The sequence below is a fragment of the Salvia splendens genome, chromosome 14, assembly GCF_004379255.2.
Source record: "Salvia splendens isolate huo1 chromosome 14, SspV2, whole genome shotgun sequence".
Classification (NCBI taxonomy): Eukaryota; Viridiplantae; Streptophyta; class Magnoliopsida; order Lamiales; family Lamiaceae; genus Salvia; species Salvia splendens.
The window spans coordinates 13,812,851-13,829,769 of record NC_056045.1 but is presented as its reverse complement, the minus strand read 5'-3'; the positions used below and the strand labels follow the sequence as shown (position 1 = coordinate 13,829,769).

The window sequence follows — 16,919 nt, the reverse complement described above, 5'->3', positions numbered from 1 at the left end:
CCGTGGGGGAGTTGATACGAACCTCTATTAGTTTAGATATTATAGGGATTTAGCATATCTTTTTCTATATCTTTGTTTTCTTGTTCATTAAGTCAGTAGCATTATAAATAGGATAGACTGTTATCTTTTTATTCATTCAATCAATTAATGAAATATTTTCTCTCCCAAATATAACGTGTGTTTTCCAATCCTAATTTTGGATTCCCTCCGCCGATCCTAATTGGACGCCGGAGTATTCTATCAATCGCCGAGTTATCTGCCCGACGGGAGCGACTCCCGCGCACAGAAACTCTGCAATCGTCCGCCGAGCCTATTGGCCGCCGGAAATTTATCTCCACCGCCGAGCGAAACTCGCCGCCGGTGCTTGTTAAGGGAAACGTCCTTAACATACGAATTACTATCGTGTTCTCATTTATTGGATTTCCCTATGAAGCAAAAGCGTTTCGAGCTTTTATCTCAACAACGTTAATGCGTTAATTTGGATATCACATTGTTGCAATGTTAAACATCAGAATTTGGGGAAGGAAGAAAATCTATCTCATATTCACACGAATCCCTTCATTCTCTCTCCCTTTAAGAGAAAATGAAAGAAAAATTAACAAAGGGGAAAAGAAGTCATATTCTGTAATTTTACATAGAGGCATATTAAATCCTATTGATCTTCATCAGCACTGGCTGATCTATGCTGTTGTACAACTAATACTGATCCACAAAGTTCAAAATCTGGAGAAGCTAAAAAATCACCTACTCTGCCAAGCTCTGGGCATTCTTCCCAGTCACTTATACCAGTTGTTAATGACGAGTTGCATCTGCTTCCTTTCCCCACTATGAACATCGTATACATATCCGCCATGTCCCTTAGAGCCATTGCTGTCTCCTCCCCATTCTCTACGTGCTTCATTACATATCCCGCCTGACCTGATGTTACGAACCTACGAATATAACGTGTGGTGAGACGTATACATGCTACCGATGAGGACATCCCATTTTTCGTGTGAAGAAGAAATTCATATTCTCAGCTAGTGTTAATAGAAGTCTATAAAACCTCAACTTTGGCATTTTATTGCTGGAATATTTTCATGTATGACTGATATTCAAAGAGAAGAACATTTTTTCCTAGAACAGCAACTGGAAAAGAAAACAATGTGGCTATGAGGTATACCTACAAACATACATACCTATTGAAGAAGTCAGTCAAGACTGTGTTGTCTGCATCGGCTTCTGACTCGTGGCTTGGTATGGCCATCAACACGTCTTCCTCCTTGTGATCTACATCGATCCCTACATGCTCTGTTGGCACCGACTTGTGTAGGAACCTGATCACGGTGAGGCTAATTCGATGATGCATCCCTAGACGTTTACTGAACCCCAATGCTTCCCGATCATCTTGTCCGCCAAAAAACAGCATAGCTATGTGATGCAACGTACCAGAGGCGGTTGTATGCATTGAGCCAGCAGTGAGCCCGCGATCAATAAGGATGGCAACCGTGCATTTTGCATGAAGGAGCACCTTTTGATTTGTGATCCTTATGCCTTCCTTTCCATTCTCCAGTTTCCCATCAATTCTTTGATGTTTATGGAAAGGTAGAATGATGATAGATGCTCTCACATCCTCAGCAAATTCGCATACATCAGCAAACATGGTTGCATAAGGTGCTACAACTTTAGCTTGATTTATCATTACCGGAGTCTCAGAACAAAAGATGTCTACTGTTTCGTTGATCTCCACCACGTCGTTACCACCATAATTGTCATCATCACTGAGTTCGTCTTCTGCCTTCTGGTGGTACAAGAGGTTCTTTGATTTGTTTTTCTCCGGAAGCTCAATCAGGTGCATCAGGTAAGGAGAAATAGCAACACTATCAGGACCTTTACAAGTTGCAATCAGTCCTATCATGGTTGCTACAGGACGGGGACTATGTACACAAGCCAGAAGTTTTAACTCACTCTCTGGACATTGCTTTTCGAAATCTATATGCTTATAACCTAGGATATCACTCTCTCTTCTTACCGTATATGCTATCAAGGGTCCCCAGATCAACGAATTGATCACTACAGCTGCTGTCATCAAGTTGCAGAATAGTTGGCTAGACAAGACCTGCATCAACCATTTTACATTTCAATTTCAGCATCTTCTTCATTTGATGATCAAATAATACTCTGCAAAATAAAGGAATTTCATACACTTACTTTGTCCTCGACGCCTACGGTAAGAGCAAGCAAGTCCACGTGACCTTTCAAGTTCATTAAGAAAGCAAGAAGAACCCCTTCATTCATTGGAATTTTCAGGTGGAAACAAGCAACTAGTGTGCCAGTTACTTTCCCCCCAATGCTGAGTAGGATAATAATTGCAACTACAGCAAAGTAACGAAAACTGTTTACATGAGTGAGATCTGCCCTGAACCCGCTGTAGCCAAAGTAAAATGGTAGCACAAAGTTATGGACTGAATATGAGAGTTTAATCAAGAGAGTCCGAGCCGCTTTGCCTCCTCTAGGAAACAGTGCACCGAGAATGAAACAAGCAAATATGCTGCTGATTCCCATGGTCTCAAGAGATGTGGCAGCAACGAACAAGACTGCTATAAGAGCAAAAAGCTCGGTGTTTTTAAGATACTTTTGGGTTCTCTGTCTCCTGTTCAACCAATCTGCTAAATTTATGTTGAGGAAAATAGCAGTTACAACAATGATAAGATATAGAACTCCCCGGACTAGCCAATCCGAGAAGCCAAAGTCACGCTTGCTCGTTGAAAGTATGATCAGGAGAAAAACAGCATATGTATCAGCTACTAACGAGGAAGATATGGCCAACCTCCCAAGATCAGAATACGCAAACTTAAGGTCATGTGCCAAGCAAGTCACGAAAGGTGAGGCTGTGTTGCATAAGATGATTGCTAGTGTTAAAGTCATCATGACTGTAGAACCTTGGGCTCCCGTCTCTTCGTATATGAAAGAGGTCACAGCTATGGCAAATATCGTACAGATAAAACTGCTTCCACAGGCAATGACGGTTGCTACGCGCAAGTTGCGCCTTAGATAGGCAAAATCGATCTCGAGCCCGATAAGATACATGATAATGATCCTAGCATATAGTGCCATGGTTTCATAGTACTCAGCAGAATCGTAAAAAAAGAATGTTCTGATACTATCTATGTGTGATAAACAAGATGGGCCTAGCACGAATCCTGCCTGCATTCAAATGGAAAAGCAGATTTAAAGCTATGCTAATAAATGGAAGAACACAGAAACCCTAGATGATCGAAAATGAAAAATGTAATTGTTGTGAGGGACATACGAGAATTTGCGCGAGGGGAGCTGGTTGGCCCAAAGGCTTGAGCAGGAGCTGGAAGAAATGGGAGATGACAAGCAGGGATGAAACCTGCGCCCCCATCGCCAGCACCGGATTGAAAAACTCCCCGCTCCGGCCGAAACAATCCGAGCCATCGTCCATTTTGAACGATTAATTGATTGATCAAAAAGGTTCTTGCGGATTTCCAATTCCCCTTCTTCGGCGGGAATTTGTGTAGCATCTTTTCACTGAATTGAATATCGTTTTCCTTGGCTTCGGATTTGGAAAAGGAAAATCAGGAATACTTAATTTAGTTGATGGAGGGCCGTCATTAACGGATGAATTCAAATTTTGTGCTTCTTCTTCTTCTTCTTTTATCTTTTAAATTTAATTATTTATTTTGACATGCGCTTTAGTTTGTACTAGTATTTTCTTTGTTGATGGTTGTAATTTGGTGACGATTTTTTCTTTTACAATTTTGAATTGACAAAATTATTTTCCATTCACACTATTTCAGCTCTCCCAAAAATACCTTCAGCTCTAAAATAGCCTGCCCAACAACCTCCCCAACAGCTCTCCCATTTCAATTCATTTTAATCTATCTATTGGTGTTTCATCAAATATTTAAAACAACAAATAAACATTACTTGGACATGAAAAGGAGGAAACACAAATATACTACATTAAAATTTAAAAAAAAAAATTACACTACATTAAAAAAAAAACTTCCAAAAGCTTAAACATGCCAGTCCACCCGAATCAATGTACACGAATTCATATGTAGGTTGAGAGATTTCGGGTTCGAATACCCAATTTTTCAAGTTTGGGTATCCTTAGGTACCCGAATTTGCAAGCCTATTTAAGTTATTTTTTTAATTTCTCCTACTTTAGCAATGTCATATTAAAATTTATGTCATCTTCAAAGTCTATTTTTAGAGGATGGAGATAGTATAATAAAAATGGCTGTAATCTAATTGAAAAATCAAACATGGTGGTTCAATTATAATATAATCGAACATGTTAAAGATAAATACAACACTATAAATAGTTAAACATCAGAGAAAAGCAGATATCAACTAACTAATAGTACATCCTATAAGTAGAACCAAAATTTAGTGCGCCTAGACATGCATAGAATCAAGATGTTTTCTCCAACACAAGCACTGCTTCTTGAATGGGATATAGTTAGTCTTTGCTCAAGCTCTATTTCACATCAATTTTCCTATGAACGTACCTCACCTGCGAGCCAATAAATATTGAGTTTGGCAGAGATACCTCAAATTCTTAAACTGACACAAACTCAGTGGACCGAGAATTATCTTCTTACATCACATTATCACGGCTCACTTTGATCAACCGTATCACAGAGCTATCTATCACTGCGAGTCTCAGCATTCACATGGTCGTCTTTCAGAATCTTCTTACCTGGATTTGATCCATGACTGTGTGAGTCATGACACCTACTCCTCCATTCTCCATCGGCTAACCTTGTCCTCTTAGTAGCAACATCAGACAATTTCTTGTCACCTGACTGTGTTTCTCTCCTCCTGTTCACGTGTGTATCCATAGCAAAGTAGTTGCTGAGACGACCTGCTGTATTCTTAGTCTGTTCAAAATCTCCCTTCTGTGGTTGGTTTGTTACAAGTAAATCATTCTTTCCATCTTCAGCATCCGATCCTTGTGTTCGCTTTTTACTGTGAAGCAGAGTGGTCGCTAGTATCTTACCAAGAACGAACCTGGTCTCATTTACATTTCCTTCTTTCAGCAACTCGTGACGCAACTCCTGACCTCTTTCATTGGCCTTTACAGAATTGACACCATTACCCAAAATGTTAAAAATATTCTTTACTTTTTGCCCCATTTTTTGAGGTATGAAAACCTGAAAGACAAGTCACAACAGTAAGTACCAAAACTAGTTGCTGAATTAAAGTGGCTTCATTCATTAACACATTTGGACAGTATCCAATGATTTCTCAACACATTCAGATATTAACAAATCAGATATTATATCATCAATAACAGAAATCTTGTTAATGCATCTTTCAACAAAGAGATAAATCACAATGAACAATGGCTTCTACACCAGTCTAGTGATAAGGCCATCAAAACATAAAACGAATATCTTAGCCCTTTAATTCTTGATATTAGTAAAGAAATGACCAAATTCTATCAACTCCATATATCACTGATTAATAAATATAACCTTGAACAAAAGAGAATGAATTTACGTATGTTAAATTAACACACGTATTAGTGTAGAGAATTTGGATCCAAAGTTCAATGTACGCAACTTTAAATAGTTTCAACAACAAAGAACTCGCAATTATCAAGCATAAGGCAGAAGTTTCAGTTCAATGTATTAAATAACTACTTTCTCAACAAAAAAACTATTCCTAGGACATCTTGATAATTTGCCTCTAAATTCCTAAGCTTTTGCAAACTTTGGTTTAGCATACCAGCTTCAAATCCACCAGTAAATTGTTAAATTGTTAATTTATTCTGATTTTGACCAATTAAGATTATGATGCTAGCATGATTTGACGACTTACTTACGTGGCACTATCAAACGTCAGCCAACACCACGTCACATTGTAGACAGCGAAACAATATCTTATTATGTTGAATTAAATAATTTCATTTGTTGAATTGGGATTGTATTAAGAAAGACTCAGGTGGAGGGGGAAATGAAAAACAAGATGACTGAAGTACAACAAATGAAATTATTAATTTAGAATAATACGAAATTGTTTCAATGCCTATAATGTGACGTTTTGGTTGAAGTATGATAGTGCCACGTAAGTAAGTCATCAAGTTATGTCAGCATCAAAATGTTGACTGGTTGCAAAATCAGAACAGATCAATAGTTTAGTAATTTTCAGGCAGATTTTAAAGCTGGTATGCAAAACCAAAATTTGGTGTAAGTTTAGGAATTTATTGGCAAATACCATTGATTTTAAATGCATATTGTAAAAGCAAAAAGAACATGAGCAAATCTCGCCATCATGGCCTTAACTTCAATGCAAGACATATATGATAGAAAACATAACAGTTGCTCAAAAGCATATCTTCAATGATTAATGAAACAAAAGGCAGTAACTTCTTGATTAGTAAATAAAAGTATGGGACAGTAGAAGAGCTCACTCATGACACCAGATAATACTTACCAAACCAGAAGATGGAAACTCGGGAAACCTGATCATTGATTCCAAAAGAGACTCTTTCTTGATCAGAACATGTACAGAATTTATGACTTGCTCAATAAACAAAATCACTCTTTCTACTATTTCATCATCCAGTAAATTGTCGAGAACACCCATGATTTCAGGCATGTCAGTTCTGGTAGCTAGAGCGTTTTGTCTTGCAAATCTTATGCTTTCTTCCATTGTTCTATAATGTAGAAGTGAGGTAAAGGTTAAAATGACGATAGGATGTTGAGGATTACTACATATTGCCAGGTGAAACGCCAAGATTGCAACCCTGTTGCATAAATACAAGTAAGAACAGGAAAAAAGGAAACAAAAAGAAGACAGAAGCGAAAAGGATAATAAAGAGGATGAAAGCAGGCTCTTGACAAAAATAACGGAATGAGTAACGAGTATTTAGGAATTTGTACAAATCACTTACAAGTCATATTTTTTATGGTGGACAACAATTGAAATCTACACTAGCAAATAATTTAGTACAAATTCAAATATATTGAGATACAATATGAAAGTATGAAATCAACTGTTATAGAAGACAACAGTTGTTGCTTATATATCTTGGAAACCAAGAAGAACAACTACACTTACACTTGAACAAAGATCCCAAATTCCCAAGTTTATCTCATGTTAAGATATTCACCATCCTCACCGCTTGCACATGTATATATAATGATTGCTTGATAACGTATTTGCCCATAATATAAAAAAAAGACTGAACTGCATCCCCAACAAATACTTATTGCGCTAGGTGCAACTAATGGAACTTGGTTGGGGCATCTAGGGGAGAAGGTGTTGCTCTTCAATAGAACATGAATTGTATGATGACTAGCCATAGTCACAGGGAAGGAATGATAAAGAAAGTTAGTGCATGGTCACATTGAAAAATATATGTGACCCCTATGGCCGTGTAACATCATACAAAACAGTTGCACCAAGATTTAACCATGTTCCTAAGGTCATCAATCTACATACCAATAATAGAGACCAAGTGGAGAAACATGAGTAATTTTTTTTCCAAAATACAGGAAGTGATACTCAAATGCCGTTTTCAAGATTTGCTCAGTCTTTGGGCATATATTGGATTGGATTGTAGATATGTTAGGTACTTCTTTTCCTTCTATTTTTCTGCTTTGGTCGGTATTCTGCCAAATTAGCCTTCAGTTGCATACTTGCATGTGTTTTGTATGGTGGAACTATTTTCGGAAAACAAATATGGCTGAACTACTCTTACCTTTACCTAGGAATTTGGCATATTTGATTGTCATAGGAAATGATGGCACATTTGACACTCCCTCCGTTCCGCAGTAGTGGAGTCATTTTGCCATTTTGGTCATGTTCCATAATAGTAGAGTCATTTCCTTTTCTAGCAAAAGTCAACACATTTACTCTCTCTTACTTTATTCTCTCTTCATCTCTCTCCTTTTATTTCTCACTTTATTCTTCATTTACTTAACTCACTTAACACAATATTTCTTAAATCGCGTGCCGAAAGGAAACGCATCCACTACTACAGAAAGGAGGGAGTATATAATAACAGATCCATTCCTTTTACTTCTTTTCATTTATTTATGAACTATGGAATTGGTCATTCTCTTTCAACCCAAGCAAAATATTTCATCTTCAAAATAAGATGATCATCCTTATATGCAAAAGAGGTCTTCAAATGGCACAAGAAGGAACATGTGTCTATCATATTATGAGTTGGAAAAAACAAAGTGCAGCCTTGGGTGACCGTCAATACAAATATGAACAAGATAGAGGGTAACTGAGAAAGGAGTGAAAGAAACCAGGGAAGGCCATTGGTGAATTATTATTCTGCTGCTGTCAAGGGGAAGGGAGGCTGGGGGAAAGGTGGGTTATTTCCAAACCATTATAGATTGTGGGACTGACCATGAAGACAGTAACTCATGTCGCTCGGCCTCTGTATTTCCTCATTTGTACTACTTAATTATTTACTATTTAGCTCCTCAAAATATATATAATGTGAACTAACGTTATGTTGTGGGGAAATATAATACTTCATTGACATGCATCTTCATCGTAGTAAATTAGACAACTGCAAGCCCCGCATGTGTATGGACATGGATGTGTATATTTTATTTTCAGTTTAAACAAACTAACAAAGACATTAAAAAGGAGTAGTAACTCACCACAAACTGTCATTACAAGGTCGATCGCAAGTAATCAACTGATCCAAATTGGAAAATAATTTCTGGAGAGGATTAAAGATCAGTGATCAAAAAGTCAGAAAAAGACAATGATACATGCAGAAATTAAAATCAAACGGTATCAGATAAAGCGGGAATAGAAGACAAGCAGAAAGAGGTATAGCACACATAAAATAGATGCAATATATACCACAACAGGCCAAGGAAGCTAACCATTAAAATTGAGGAACGTATACCAAGTTGATTATGCACCTGCTTGGAAAGATATGCTGCCTACAATAAAATTGATGCTCAGTCATATATGCTCAGATAAAAAATTGCTGATTTTGAACAACATTAATAAACTTACATTTAATGGTAGCAAGATATCTAGTAGCTGAAACCTTTTAAGCTTAAGAAGGGAGCGCTCAGCAGCTCCATATGAGAGCATATAATTAATCTCCATAAATATCCTGGACTGTGTAAAAAAGCATTGTTTAAAACCTCTTGTGAAATAAATCAGACCACAAAATGGCCTGGGAGGAAATTGATAACAGAACAAGAAGGTTTAACAAAGAGAAAGCAAGAAAATTAAATGGGAAATGCTAGAAAGTCTCATTTCAGTATGTTAAGAAAACATAAGGGACAAGCTATACTTGGTGAGTAGTTAGAAACTGTAGACTCACCGTGCTAAGATCAGAAACTGATGAAGAGAGACTATATAGAGCATCCTCTGTCTCCTCAGAAAATGACAAGTTGAGACGAGCTGCAAGTCTCAATCCACGCAAAATCCTCGCTGAACAAATATGTTGGGTGGGTATGGTGGTTAATTTATAAATCATTTATAAATCAAAAAAATTGATACCACATGCAGTATACTTTAAGATACTACAATTTGCGCGAGTGAGATGTAACAACCTTGATCCTCTTTGAATGACAAGTGAGCTGGTTTTACTGTTCTTAGCTGTTATAGTCAACAAAGAACAACTTTCAAAAAATTAAGATCATAAGAAAATGTTGTACCCTTAAAGGAAATATATCCTTACCTTCAAAGACTTCAAGTCCATAACTGCATTAGTATAGTCATAGATCACGTTTGCAAAAGGATCAAAAAATAAGCTGTTTCAAATGTAACCAATATTAGAGCGTAGTTAGTCTAGAGGCAGAAAAAAAGTAAAAACATATATATATATGCAGAAAAGGTCAACAAACTACTCTTTTTTTCGAAGCAGTTTAAAAGGGATGGGAGAAGGAAACATATTAATGACCTTCTTCCCCCTACTTCTTTGCGTCGAGGTAAAAATGATCAAGTACTCAACTAGAAGACTCTAATGATCAAGATTACTTCCCCAGTTATGATCAGAATTATTCCCCAATTAGCATAACATAATAAATTTCATTCCATTTCCACTTAAAATCAGGTTGTTTCAGTAAAGCAAATTGCAATAAGCAAAAATATAAAACATACATAGAAAGATAATAGTTAAAGCTCTCCCACCAAAGTAGTCATTGGTCTAACTTTCAGTGACATGTGTTTTTAGTTACCTAATTACAATTCTTTCTGGATGATTACATTGACTACATGATGACTCAGAATGTCCTGTATAGATGCTTCATATAACAGAATTATTCGTATGACACAAAACAGGGCCAACTGAAATACAATGGCTGAACTGAAGTTGATATTGTTCTGCATACCTACTATGATGAAAGGGGAAATCGAAACAAGAATTCAGATAAGAGTACAGCAGACTGGAATTATTTAAACTTATTAAAAGCAAAGATTCAAACCTGTTCACCGTGAAGTCTCTGCGCAGGCAATTTTTCCAGCGAAGAAAGTCTCTTGGATCACAACCCCTCGGCTTTTGGGAGACTTCTGCTTTTTCTCCTCCAGAATCTTTGGCTATAGTGTCAAAACTTGATACCTGAAAATGTGTTGTATAACAAGTAAACTATAGCTAGGCATAGATGTTGGGAAAATTGCAGAAGCTCAAAAATCATATGAATAGGCAATAACCTCCACCACAGAGCCTTTTACAGTGACCATACATATAGGGAACCGCTTTCCAACAATTAATGCACGCTGAAATGTCCTCTTGACCTTCAAATTCGCATGTTACAGCTTAGAGCAGGCTTCTCAATATGCATTTGTTGATTCAATAAGCAAACAACTCTTGAAAGTAAAAGGACCTGTTTAAGCCCTGCTGTTGTGATCACATCAAAGTCCTTTGGCACCTTATTGAGAAGTAAGTCTCTAACACATCCACCAACTAAGTAGGCCTCAAATCCTGTGCATTCAAGCTTCAATAATCAGACAACCATAAATGTTTGCAACCAACACTTACTTGGGTAAGGGAAATAAAAAGGAACAAAAAACATGTTAAAGCATCATTAATCCAATAATTTGAACTTAAAAGGCAAGAGAAAATATCCTGTGGTTGGTATACTGACCAAGGTTGTGCATAATTGATCAATCAACATAATTCATGAGGATAAAAGTCTCAACCAAAATTTTAATTTTATGAGAATCCATCATATAAGCAACTTGAAAAGGACATGCAAGATTACGAACGAGTTCCAACTTCCAAGGTTCTCCTTTCAGCAATATAGTTATTGCTTCTAATATGTTTGCTTGACGTTCATCTTAAGTAATTAAAAGCATTTGAACTATATATGTGTATCATCTTGAAAATATAATTACCTCACACCATCTTTGGGGTGGATGTGATTCTTTCCTTCTTTGTGAAAGTAAGTTTTGCCAATCATTTATAGCTACTTGACACACACCTGGGCATGTTTTTCCAATTACGGCTCGACTTAGAGGTTCTTCCTACGTCCAAAGTCCAAACTATCTTAGCCCACCATAATTAGCCCAAGTACTTTGCTTGCTTGCACATGTAATCTTCTAGCGAATGTATAGAAGTCTATAGATTCATATCTAGAAGATTATGCTATAAATATTGTACAGGATTCCGAGAATTTGTGAGTATTAGATTGTATTGGTAACACTGAAAAACTTTCAAGGTTCACTAAAGTATTTTATACAATTACTAAGATTTCTATATTTCTGTCCAAGCAAATTTTCTACATATTCTACTAAGAAACTTAGTCCACTCTAGCCAAGCACTTAACAAACCACAGTCATATAAGGAGAACTACTTAGCTACCACGATGAACCAACACATATGCTAAATTGTTGAACAAAGAAAACCATGAGATACAGTTCCATTTATGGTGATTGAAGAGAAGGAGGTTCACACAACTCAAACCACACAAGAAACTCCAAACAAAATCAATACCATCAAAACAATGCTGAAAGAACTATATGTCAAAGTTAAGCACTTTGTGGTAGAGAGAGCAGATTTTACAATAGATAGTGGCGCATAAAAGGTGAAGCTCAGAATTTTAAAATTCAGAAGAATGTTAAATTTACCAAACTTCCAAACAAATGGTACATTAGCATGTCACATCTAACTCATACAAGACTACCACCTTTTGCACGTAAATTCCTCAAAACTGTCCAAGAAGCAACAGATATTTTTGGCCTTTCTAACCCATATTTCCTAGAGTCCAACTTCCTCCATTTCGAGAACTCGCCTTCACCTGAAAACATAAAATCTAATTAAAAGACTCAATGTATCATAGTTGAAAATATAACAAATAAAACACTGTAAAATGCTCAAGGTTGATTTCACAAGAAAGTAATCTATTTAGAAGCCCTAATGTTCAAGTAAATTAACACCTAAGGTTTTCCGAAGTTTGTCAAATAGCTCAAAACGAACCCATATGAGAAGAAAAATGTGCCCGACTCCTGTCTTCGACAAAGCTGCACTTCAATCTCTGTATGAGACGGCAAATGTGTTAGCAGAATGAATGAAGAATCACGCGGCCGCAATTTGAAGTACGAACCAGGTGTTTGATCAAATGCTTAAACGAAAAATATATATACAAATGCACTGCTTTGAAATGATTAACCTGGATGGCAGGTTTTAGGCGAGAGAGCAAAATCCTGGCTTCGCTAGGGCACTTCGACGTCATGTAAAGGAGCTCAGGTGGCCATGCCGGCGAAATGAATTTTCCGGTAATTGTATACTCGCTGCTGTCTGCCCTACTTAGTTGCAACCATTTTATTGTGGATGTTTGTGTGTATAATTATAAATAATTTTGATAAAATTTCTACCAAGTTAGATATAAATAAATTCTACGCTACATATTTTATGAAATTAAAATCCGCGAGCACAGGTTTTATTTAATCAAGTAAGCATTATTTGTTTAGTTCTGTTTTGAGGTAAATACTCCATTTATACAAAATATATTACTTTTATTTCAATTTGGTACCTTAATTAAAAATATACTTTTATGTTTAGTTTGTCTCAAATAAGATAATACATTTCTAATTTTAGAAATAATAAAGTAAATTTTTCTCTCCAATTTATACATTCAATCATATTTTCCCTCACCAATTAATACATTCAACTCTTTTTTTTCTTTCTATTTAATAGCTATATCTATATTTTCTCTTTCCAATCAAACCAAATACATTAACCAACAACTTTTAAAATCACATGTCGACTAAGAAATGTTTCATCTTAGCCAGAACGAAGAGATTGCAAAATGTTTTATTGTTGTTTCATTTAGATTCAAAATCGTAACCATAATTTTAACTCAATCAATTTTTACTTATGTAGTACTCCATGTGAACTCTTCAAAACACACAAGATAATACTTCATTCGTCCATAAAAAAACATATTTCTACCATTTATTGCCGTCCCTAAAATGCAAAGTCTAAATGTGGAAAAATTTTAACCAATTACACACCACTAATAATGTGGATTCCATAATCTATTAACACTACTTTCACTAATTTTTCCTTTTTCTCTTTCTTACTTTTTCTATCTCTTTCTTACTTTACCAATTACATGTTAAAACTCGTACTCCCTTCGTTCCTTATTAATAGAGACATTTATTTTTGGCACGAAGTTTAAGAATAGAGTGTCAAATGAATAGTGAAAAAAGTAAGAGAAATGAAGAGAGAATAAAGTAAAAGAAATAATTATTTTTTACTAAAAATAGAAATAACTCTATTAACTTGAAATTTTCCAAAATAGTAAAATGACTCTCATAATATGGAACGGAGGAAGTACTATTTACAAGTTTGCATATTTTTTATGGACAGAATGATATATTTCTTAGCTTAGATTGCCAAACTTAGTGGGTTTGATACAATACATATAAATAATTGAGAAAAAAATGGCTAATCGAAATAAAATGGCTGACAAGTAAGAATATTTGAAGTAATCAATTAGTTATAAAATAGAAAAATTCCATGGAAATAAAAGTCATACCAAGTCTTTGAGTGAGTAGAGAGAATATAGAAGACAAGTTTATGCTCAATGTGAACACACATTGTGAAGTAAGGATGAGAGCAGTAAATGATGAAAATTCTCCAGAGAATATATAGTACAGATAACTACTTTAGATGATACAACTTTAGATGACACATTTTACTTTTTAGTTTGTTCCAAATAAGATAACACATTTTCTTTTTGAAAAGTTTCTCTCTCCAATTAATACACCCTACCACTTTTTCTCACTTTTATTTAAATATTCATATTTATTTATCTCTGTATTTTAATACTTACACACATCTTTTCTCTCTCCAATTAAAGACATTAACGAATAACTCCTAAAATCTCGTGACGGCCAAGAAATGTGTCATCTTAACCGGGACAGAGGGAGTAGAAGAATAATCAAATCAAATACTCTCTTTGTCCCTGAAAATTTGTCACTTATTTTTATTTTCGTTCGTCCTTAAAAATTAATCACCTTTCACTTACCATTTTTGGTAGTGGACCTCACATTCCACTAACTCATTCTCACTCACATTTTATTATAAAACTACATGTATAAAAATAAGACCCACATGCCACTAACTTTTTCAATCCACTTTTTATTACATTTCTTAAAACGCGTGTCGGGTCAAATGGTGACAAATTATTAAGGACCGAGGGAGTAGATAAATGGTGAAAGACCTCTTGTTCACAATAAACACCTTCTTCAGGGAATATAAGAGCATTCGCAATAGCGGACGAACGCACACCCTAGCCACCGGCTAGCGGCTGAGGCGTCGCGGTCATTCGCTATTGGGCACAGCGAAAAAATCGGACAAGAAAAAAGTAGGACGAGTGGTCAGGGCGCGGTAGAAGGGCGTTAGCCGATCGCTCTACAACTATTGCGGGCCCTCGATCGGCGAGTGGTGTTTTTTGATATTTTTTTATTTCTACTCTATATATACGGCTCGTTGCACTTCATTTCATTCGCACCACTTGTGTTAGCGAGTTTCTCTTCCCCATCTCTTCATTTCTCATCCGTGGATACAAAATGGCTCATGATGGTGATGATGATCTGTCAAGGCGAATTGACGAAGAGATATGGGCCTATACGTCTATGGAGATAGATCGGTTAGAGCACTTGCGCCAACAGGAGCAGCCGACGGTCCCTTGCTCCCATCAATCGTCGAGTTGTAGTCTCTCGGGACCACCTCGCTGCCCACCAACGGTTGTTTGACGACTACTTCGATTAAGAGCCGCGGTTTGGGATGCACCGACTCCCTCGGGAGTCATTTTTCCAGCGGCGTTTTAGGATGCACCGACTCCTATTTCTGCGTATCGTGTCGGGTTTAGAGTCTCGGTACAAGTATTTCCAGTTCAGAGAGGATGCAAGTGGTAGACTCTCCCACTCCCTGATACAGAAGTGTACCGCCGCAATTAGGCAGTTGGCTTACGGAGGCGCGACCGACATGTTCGACGAGTACCTACACATAGGCGAGACGACTGCCCGCGAGTGTCTGCAGCATTTCTGTCGGGGAGTCATTCACATATTCCGGGAGATGTATCTTCAAAAGCCTACCCCCGAAGACTGCCAAGGTCTGATTGACATGCACAGGACAATGCACGGTTTTCTCGGAATATTGGGCATCATAGATTGTATGCATTGGGAGTGGAAGAATTGCCCCACCGCTTGGAAAGGGATGTACACAATCGGCTTCAAAGGCAAGAATCCCACTATGATCCCCGAGGCCGTAGCTGACTACCGGCTATGGATTTAACATGCGTATTTTGGGGTAGCCGGGTCGAACAACGCCCTCAACGTCCTCCAATCGTCGTCCCTTTTCAACGATCAGTGCCTGGGCGTTGGACCGGCCATCAGTTTCGTCGCCAACGACAACCAGCACAATATGAGCTACTATTTGGCGGATTGATATATCCCAGGTGGCCCGTCTTTGTGAAGACGATTAGATGCCCAACAGATCCAAAGAAAATTTACCTTGCGCAACAATAAGAGGCAGCGCGCAAGGATATCGAGCCGGCATTTGCTGTGCTCCAGTCTTGATGGGCGGCGGTGAAGGGCCCAACACGCCTGTGGTATACTGACTGCATTGCCGATGTCATGTACGCATGTATTATAATGCACAACATGATCATCAAAAATGAAAGTGTCGAGCTCATTGATTGGGCCGCTAAAGATGTTGTCGGTCCAAGCCACCGCCAATGAATGAATGGGGATACCCCGGGGGGGACGCCGAAAGTGTCCAAGCATTTGCTGATATTAGTTTTCTACCCGCGCTATGCGCGGTTCCATATATATAAGATTCCATATATACATAACTATTTTTGATTGAATTATTAGCCCACTTGGCCAATTTAGATTCATTATCAAATCATCCATTTATTAAATATTATCTTCGTCTAAAAAAAATAGACTCACATCTCAATTTCCGACCATCCATAAAAAATAGTCTTATATTTAAAATGAAAAATGACTTTTAATTTATTAGTACTCTCGTTTTATATTATTCTTTTTTACTTTATTCACATTTGATCTTGGTCTTTCATATTTTACTCACTTTATTTCTTTATGTCATATTTTACGAATTTCGGATCGGATGCAATTTGCACAAATAACTTTTCCATAGTTAGCACGATGTTAGGTTAATAAAAGCAACACAAATTGAACTTATATATAATGGGCTCGTATTGAATTCGATATTCCGCCCATTGTCCATAGTTGGAGTTTATGTATTGGGGAGCAATAAATATTATGTAAAAATTTAAAAATGAAGGTTTATTAAGCAGTACTATAATTTAATTTAATTAAGATAATTCTTATATATCTACATAAAAAAACAAATTATGATATACTGTATTTTTATATATTACTTCGAAACACATTAATTATAAGGGCCTCATAGGAATACATAGTTAAGAGTAAGACAATTTAAT

At 36.8% G+C, this 16,919-nt stretch overlaps 2 protein-coding genes across 3 annotated transcripts; both read right to left on the bottom strand.

Moving 5' to 3' along the window:
* Positions 1 to 524: 524 nt before the first annotated feature.
* LOC121766119 (cation/H(+) antiporter 1-like) lies at positions 525 to 3,644 on the bottom strand. Its single transcript, XM_042162461.1, has 4 exons — positions 3,293 to 3,644; positions 2,191 to 3,186; positions 1,179 to 2,098; positions 525 to 932 (listed from the first exon to the last, which is right to left on the bottom strand). Exons 1-4 carry the CDS (start codon positions 3,446 to 3,448, stop codon positions 653 to 655), a joined length of 2,352 nt encoding a protein of 783 aa, XP_042018395.1. The 5' UTR covers positions 3,449 to 3,644; the 3' UTR covers positions 525 to 652.
* Positions 3,645 to 4,260: 616 nt separating this feature from the next.
* Positions 4,261 to 12,800, bottom strand: LOC121765708 (CCA-adding enzyme-like). 2 transcript variants are annotated; one of them, XM_042161915.1, is made up of 15 exons: positions 12,612 to 12,800; positions 12,419 to 12,476; positions 12,129 to 12,239; positions 10,827 to 10,924; positions 10,654 to 10,737; positions 10,428 to 10,561; positions 9,683 to 9,755; positions 9,555 to 9,600; positions 9,323 to 9,432; positions 9,007 to 9,114; positions 8,871 to 8,930; positions 8,640 to 8,701; positions 6,451 to 6,763; positions 4,614 to 5,165; positions 4,261 to 4,525 (listed from the first exon to the last, which is right to left on the bottom strand). In XM_042161915.1, the coding sequence occupies exons 1-14, from the start codon at positions 12,672 to 12,674 to the stop codon at positions 4,656 to 4,658; spliced, it is 1,830 nt and encodes a 609-aa protein (XP_042017849.1). In that variant the 5' UTR covers positions 12,675 to 12,800; the 3' UTR covers positions 4,261 to 4,525; positions 4,614 to 4,655. The 2 variants fall into 2 exon arrangements, with proteins under 2 accessions (XP_042017849.1, XP_042017848.1); XM_042161914.1 differs by having other exon boundaries at positions 4,261 to 5,165.
* Between the last annotated feature and the right edge of the window lie 4,119 nt (positions 12,801 to 16,919).